The 7,122-nt window shown below is 55.1% G+C and overlaps 1 protein-coding gene across 1 annotated transcript; it reads left to right on the plus strand.

The window, feature by feature from the left end:
- Nucleotides 1–5,126: 5,126 nt before the first annotated feature.
- LOC112125645 (claudin-4-like) lies at nt 5,127–5,696 on the plus strand. Its single transcript, XM_024224032.1, has one exon. It carries the CDS (start codon nt 5,127–5,129, stop codon nt 5,694–5,696), a length of 570 nt encoding a protein of 189 aa, XP_024079800.1.
- The last annotated feature ends 1,426 nt before the right edge of the window (nt 5,697–7,122 follow it).

Genomic DNA, 7,122 nt, shown 5'->3' on the forward strand with positions numbered 1-7,122 from the left:
TTCCTTTTTAAAAAGAAAATCATGACGCAGACCCCCAAAATCCTGAGATTAAAAATGTGGTTTTGGCCTGTCTTCTGACATTTGCACTACCTGCTTTGGCAGCGTATACAGTGTTGGCCGTTCTTCCACACGTACCGCGAGGAAGATGCTTTTGGTCCCTGCTGCATGAGCTCATGCTAGAGGACCAGCTGCCCCAAAGAGCTAAAGGTCTAGGTTGAGATTCACAAGGGGCACGTAGACACTGCCGCACCTAACTCTTGGGCACTGTGCTGCCTGCGGTTTTCCTTGTGGTTTTGGGTTGTCAAATAAACATGACTATTTTTATGAGCAACTTGTTTGAGCGAACATCTTCTAGCATTTGCTCTATCACATTGGACCTTGGGGGAGGGGGGAGGATACATTTGAATTTGGGGCCTGCAGTGGGGCAGCTGGAGGGAGGAGCTGCCCAGGGGTCGTGGGGGGAGCCCTGGTTGGGAAGCCATTACGGTTCCCTTGGGCTTGAAGAGTTATTGTTACTTCTGAGACCAGGGAGCATCTCACCTCTTTTCTCCCCAGAGGGGAATCTCAGAGACCATGGGGCCACGGCTGCCTCATGCGGTGCAGTTTCCCCTCCCTGTCTGCTTGCATGGGCTGTCCTCCTGTTCTCATTCTCCTCCTCAGACTGTGGCAGCTCTTTCTGGTAGCGAACAGGTGCCAATGTGGTATTTTGTTGGAGGGGCGCCGGAACAAGGGGGGGGCCATGGCCCCATCACTTTTAAAAGTACCCTCCCACTTTTTACTGGCTATAAGAGGAAGCGATGGGGAAGAGGGGGCGGAGAGGAGTGAGCAAGGGATGGGGTCTTGGGGGTGAGGGGCGGCATGAGGGTGGGGCATCGGGGGAAGGGCTGGCACGGGGGGGGCAGGACCACAGTTTGGGCACAGGTGGCCCCCCCACTCTTAGGCGCTTCCGCTGCTCCTGTTTTGTTGTCTTGTTTTATAATGAAAATAAGATCACATTTTTTTTTAATATTGAGCTAAAAAAATGTGTAACCCACACACCTCCTGGGTGTGGTGCTTTGTCCTCTCTAGTGGCACTGAGTGAGAGATTAACGGGTGTGCTACAGCCTTAGCTAAGGGCCAGGTGGCTTTTAGCTCATGCAGAAGAGGCTCACGCAATAAGCTCCCGAGATCCCAGGTTCGATCCTGACGAGCGGGGTCTGTCAATGTTACAAATGCAGACCTTTTATTTTAACTGGGAACCCACCGTTTTTTCAGTTCAGTTCTGGTTCAGGACCAGGAGGTAGGACAAGGCTGGGGTTCAGGGTCAGTACCGGTTTGACGCCCTGACAGAGAGGTGCCTGGAGTGTGGCAGTTAAGCACCCAAGTCCCCTTTGAGACTCCCACCCCTAGCATAAAATAGTGAGTTTGTGGTCTAGGGGCAGGAACTAGGCCTCTCCAAACTCACCTCACGTGGAGGCCACCAAACAGCCATTACATGGGAACAAGGTTTAACATTGCTGAGCAGGGCAGGATTCAGACGGGCTCTGTAGCTCATTAGCAATGTCCTGAGGCCATTAGTCCCCCATGAACATTTATCTGCATGAATGAGACTGTTTTCAGGAAAAGTAAGTTCTGACCTTTTTGGAGCTCACACAGGCCCCATCTCCCCTTTCCAGACAAACAGGTAAAATCTCCCACACACTGCTGTCCTTCTCAAACAGTCTACAATAAAGTGCCCCACCCTATTCTTAAAGTGCAGCTCCCATTAGCCACAATACAAACACTAAGAATGCAACAGCAAAACATGTATTAAGAAAACATCCAAATTCACATCTAAGTGAAGTGTTACACTAATGCAACAATTTCTGCAGGTTTAGTTATGCATATTTTTTCACCACTATATGGGAAATCCACAGAGTTTGAACATCTAACTTTCAGTTCTACAACCCAGGTTCCACCTCACAGGAGCACCTGATGGACCAGAGGAGCAGGCTATTAGCACATATGTGAGCCAGTGGGTGCCCACAGTGGTCTCCTGGCTACAGCGAGTGTAGCCACCTGCATGGAACTTGTCTGCATGCACATGGCTAGAGTGCTAGTTGCAACAGCTCTGTAAATAGTTCTCTTAAGAAAGAGCGAGGTTAGTTTTACAAGCATGGCATCCTCCCATGTTATTACCAAGGAGGCAGTACATGGCACAGACAACATAGTCAATTGCAGCACTGCCTTTGTCTGGGTCATCTGGCTGACTGACCCCTAACTGTCTGCGTGTACAAGCAGGAGCCTTTATTGCTTGAGCTGCCTTAGCGTGGAAGCAGTTGCATTCATAAACCTCTTTATGTCGTCTAGTCACTAGGGGTTGACACAGAGCCAGACTGGCTTAGTGTGGGTTACAGAAACTCCTGTACTGATCCAGACCTTCTGAGTGGCAAAATGAAGGTGTCTTCTTCCTCTGTTGTGTTTGAGGCCTGGGTTCTGTTCCAAGCTGTATCTGAAGTGGCCTTTTTCTCAGGTACCTTATCTGTTAAACACATAAGTGATAGTTGCCCCCAAGGCAGCAGTACGGTGCCTAATAAGGGTAGCGAAGTGTCCAGCAATATTAACAGCCATCAGTAGGTGACCAGGTATTAGAACTTATGCTCTCTAGGCTTATACTATTGTGAATTTTCCACTAAGCTACTAAAGAGGGTGATATGCCCTTGCTCTGCTTATAAGAGTTCCTCTTGATAGTCTGTGCCTGCTGCTCCTGAGTCCCTAGATGCATGTCAGTCATCTGTATCCAGGTGAGTCATCTGTATCCAGGTGGTGACGTAAGGGGAGCATCAGGAAGACTGTGGCTGTGGAAGGATCACAGTGGAGGTGACAATAACCAAGGTGATTTAACTGTTGGGCTTTTGTTTGGTTGTCTAGATAAGTCTCTGGTCTCCATGCTGTCAAACTGCCCTAGCCTTGGGCCGTGAGGAGAAGCTGGAGCACACAGTTTGTTCCTTGGGGTCTCCTCCCACACTGCAGGAGTCCGAGGCTTCCTCACAAGGTTACTCTGCTGTTTTCCTGCAGCATCTGTGATCCCCATTGCTCGCTAGGCTGAATTCAGGGATCTGGGGGCACTGGGTCCTGTTGTTCTGCCATTCCCAGACAGTCCCTCCCGGATGGTGAGATGCAGACTAGGGGGATGCGGGAGGTTCTCCTCAGTGGCTCTGATAGGCTCTGATTTCTGGATCAGATACTTGTCATGAGTGGCCACTGGCTGTGTGTCTGGGCTGGTGTCGTGCTGCTCTCTGGGAAGGACCAGGGGTTCAGGACCCTGCTCCTGGCATTCTCCAGGAACTGCCCATTTTCACTCGCTGGGTCTGGGCAGCGGTCATGGCTGCCTCGAAACCACAGCGATGGGTGGGCAGAAATGCCTAGATAGCTAGAGGGGTTTGTCTGGGGATGGATAGAGATTTATGGGCAAGAGACCATTTCTCCATTGTCTTCTATCCATTGCCAGCTGGTGGCTCTGCAGGGCTGTGAAGCTTGGGGCCCAGCTGTCTCTTCTGCAGTGGATTTCCCTTCGGAAGCAACGTAAGATCCCACTTGTGTCCCAGCCCAAGCTAAGGCCGTGAGTCAGCAGTAACTAGCTGTGCTCCCAATGAGCGCACCCCATGACATGGACCCATTGTGACCTGGGGTGGGTTGGGGAAGTAGATCTGTCTTGGGCTCCCCAACACCCCTCCTGGGCCAGGCCCATGACCTCCTGCGCCTTTGCCCTGATAGCAAGGGTTTCTCAGCCAGGTGTACCGGGCCCATGGGTGGTGCTAGCTGCGTGCAGACCCGAGGGATTGCCACAGCCCAGCTATCAGCCCCAGCTGCCCCAGGGCAAAAGGCAGGTCTGCACCACTCCCTGCCCCAGTCTGTCTGTTCCTCCCCCAGCCTCTCTCTGGGCAGGGATGTTGAGGAGTGGCCTCCCAGCCGCATTCTGGGCTGAGTCAGTGATTGGGACAGCAGGGCGGTATGGTGGCTGCAGGCGCCTGTGTGACACTGCTGTGCTGGGGAGGAGGGAGGGAGGGAGGGATGCTGTGTGATGACAGTCCACAGAAAGCTCTTGTGTGCAGTGTTGTTCACAGGGACCTGCCCCAGCCCTTCCTCTCTGGCAATCCTGCAGCAGCCAGCAGCTCAGACCGGTTTGGGGCTCTCAGTGATTGGCGGGGCCAGACACACTGGGGACATCACATCCCTGAGGCCTGATTCATACCTGGATGCTGTCAACAACCAGCCTTGGTACAAACCAGGGCAGCAGCTTGTGCTCTGCCTCCTGGGATTGGGCGGGACGAGGTGACAGGCTCCCAGCAGTGCACACCACAGTGGGCTGTGCTGCCCAGTGGGGAGGGGCCCAGAAGGTAGTCAGTGACAGCTGTGGAGAGCCCAACCCTATCACAGCAGTGACCCCCGGGAGCGCCATTCTACAGGGGGTGGAAACTGAGGCACGACATGGCCAAAATCACACAGTGGGTCAATGGCAGAGCTGGGAATAGAGCCCAGACTCCTTAGACCAGGGGTTCTCAAACTGGGGGTCAGGATCCCTCAGGGGGTCACGAGGTTATTACATGGGGGGTCACAAGCTGTCAGCCTCCACCCCAAACCCCACTTTGCCTCCAGCATTTATAATGGTGTTAAATATATAAAAAAATGTTTGTAATGTATAAGGGGGGCTTGTATGACTTAGACCCTCTCTGCAAGCTTCCTCCCCTCCACCTGCAGAGCCTGCTTCCCCCCCCCCCCCCCCCCCCTCCCTGGGGGGCTCTTTCCAGATGGAACTTTAGCAAAGATGGGGAAAATCCTAATTTAGGACAAATGGTGGGAGGTGTAAGGCAGCCCAGCTGTGCGCCCCTGGGAGCAGCCTCCATGGCAGGGCGTGAGAGCTGGTCCCTCTGTAATCTGTCCTGGAGCATCACTGCTGTGGTGAGAATGCAGAGCCCAGGAATCCTGGGGAACTGGTTTTACACATTCTGTCTGTGCAAAGTGAATGGAGCAAGGGGGATGAAACTCCACCCACTGCAAAGGCATATAACTTCTCCGAATGGTCCAGCCGTGGAGCACTGCACCTCCGCTTCCAGGGACACCAGTCAGCTCTGTCTGGGCTTGTGCGAGGCAGAGAGCAGGGAGTGATGGCTTCTATGGGGCTTCAGGTGCTGGGCATTGCCCTCTCTGTCATTGGCTGGCTGGGCACCATCCTGTGCTGTGGGCTCCCCATGTGGAGGGTGACGGCCTTCATCGGGAACAACATTGTGGTGGCTCAGATCATCTGGGAGGGGCTGTGGATGAATTGCGTGGTGCAGAGCACGGGCCAGATGCAGTGCAAGGTCTACGACTCCATGCTGGCGCTGCCCCAGGACCTGCAGGCAGCTCGCGCCCTGGTGGTGATCGCCATCGTGCTGGCCGTGCTGGGCCTCCTCCTGGCCATCATTGGAGGGAAATGCACCAACTGCGTGGAGGACGCTTCTGCCAAAGCCAAGGTCATGATCGTCTCTGGAATCATCTTCATCATTGCTGGCATCATGATCCTCATCCCAGTCTCCTGGTCAGCCAACAACATCATCCGGGATTTCTACAACCCTATGGTCACCGAGGCGCAGAAGAGAGAGCTGGGGGCCTCCCTGTACATCGGCTGGGCTGCATCTGCTCTCCTGCTCATCGGGGGGGCCCTGCTCTGCTGCAGCTGCCCCCCCCCGGAATGAGAAACCCTACTCTGCCAAGTACACGACTGCTCGCTCGGTGCCGGCCAGCAACTACGTCTAGGGACCGTGCGTGCTCTGTGCCTCCCCCACCCTGGGGCCACCCCGCCCACCCCAACAAGACAATCAAGGAGCTGCCATCCTGTCCAGATCCAGCCCACTGCTCTGCTTGTACCTTGTGCCTCTGCCTGAGCCCAGCTCTCCCCCCTGTGGCCCTGGACCTGATGGCTGAACACAGACAGAAGCTGGCAAGGAGCTTCCCTAAGGAGAAGACTGTGGCCTTTCCGTGAGCGGGGGCCTTGGCAGAGCGGCTCGGCCTCCTGAGAGCAGAAGCCTCACGGTGCCAGGGCTGGCTGGCTGCTCAGACACGCCCTCAGCACATCCCTGGCTGCACAGGCCCCAGTGCTAAGAATCTGCCACTGCAGCTTGTTTGTGCCAGTGCTCCTGGCATTCCCCAAGGTCACCGAGCGAAGGCAGCCCGGGCTTGGACCTGGCTGCCAGTCGGGGCTCTGCTGGGCATCTCCCCAAGGCCCGGCTAGCTCCGGCGTTGTCAGCCAGCCCACCCAGGAGGGGGAGCTGGGGGAGGGGGGCAGGGGGAGGGTAGTAAGAGAGTTTGCAGGTGCTTCTCTGTTTCCCTTGAGATTTCAGCTGGTTCTTTAATCCGAGTTAAAATGGAGAATAGATTAAAACCGTCCCTGACTGCTCTGGCAGCGCCATGCTTCCGGGGGACAGAGAGATGACGCTGGGGCAGGGCAGGTCCTCCCAGCCCAGCCCCTGCAGAGGAAGGAAAGCTGCAGCGAGGCCCAGGCATTGCCATTCCTCCCCTGCAGCGCCTGAGGGAAGGGTGGGGGCCTCTAGGCCTCCTTCCAGCACCAGAACTCGGGTCTCCAGCAGGTGCTGGCATTTCGAACGGGCCCTTGCACAGCTTTCAGTCTGAGACTACTTTATTAGAGTGAAACTGCAACAGGGCCCCTTTGTGTGTCCACGTGTCTGTCAGTGTCTCCGGCTGGGTGTGCGTCATGTCTCCGTGGCTGGGTCTCTGGGTGTGTCTCTGAGTTTCTGTGTTGTCGTTCAGTGCGTGTCTCTGTCTCACTCGCTAGGCGTCTGTCTTGCTCTTGGTGGCTCTGGCCAGGTCTACACTAGAAACTTCTGCTGGTAGCGCAGTGTCACGTAGGGGTGTGATTTGAACCACACTTCTGTGCTGGCAAAAGCTGCAGAGAAGGCGCAGGAATACCAGCATAGCTTGTTTCTCTCAGGGAGCCAGGATAGGCTGTATTGGCTACAGCACGCTTGCTGGGACAAGCTGCAGCTCCCCTGGGAGGTTTGCCCCTGTGGCTGTACCTATAGAGCCATACTGGCCAACGCTCCGAGTGGAGACAGGGCTCTGGCCTGCTCTTAATATCCATCAGACAGTGCTTGGTTCAGAGGG

The sequence above is a fragment of the Terrapene carolina genome, unplaced genomic scaffold (assembly GCF_002925995.2).
Source record: "Terrapene carolina triunguis isolate 2854851 unplaced genomic scaffold, T_m_triunguis-2.0 Scaffold454, whole genome shotgun sequence".
NCBI lineage: Eukaryota > Metazoa > Chordata > Testudines > Emydidae > Terrapene > Terrapene triunguis.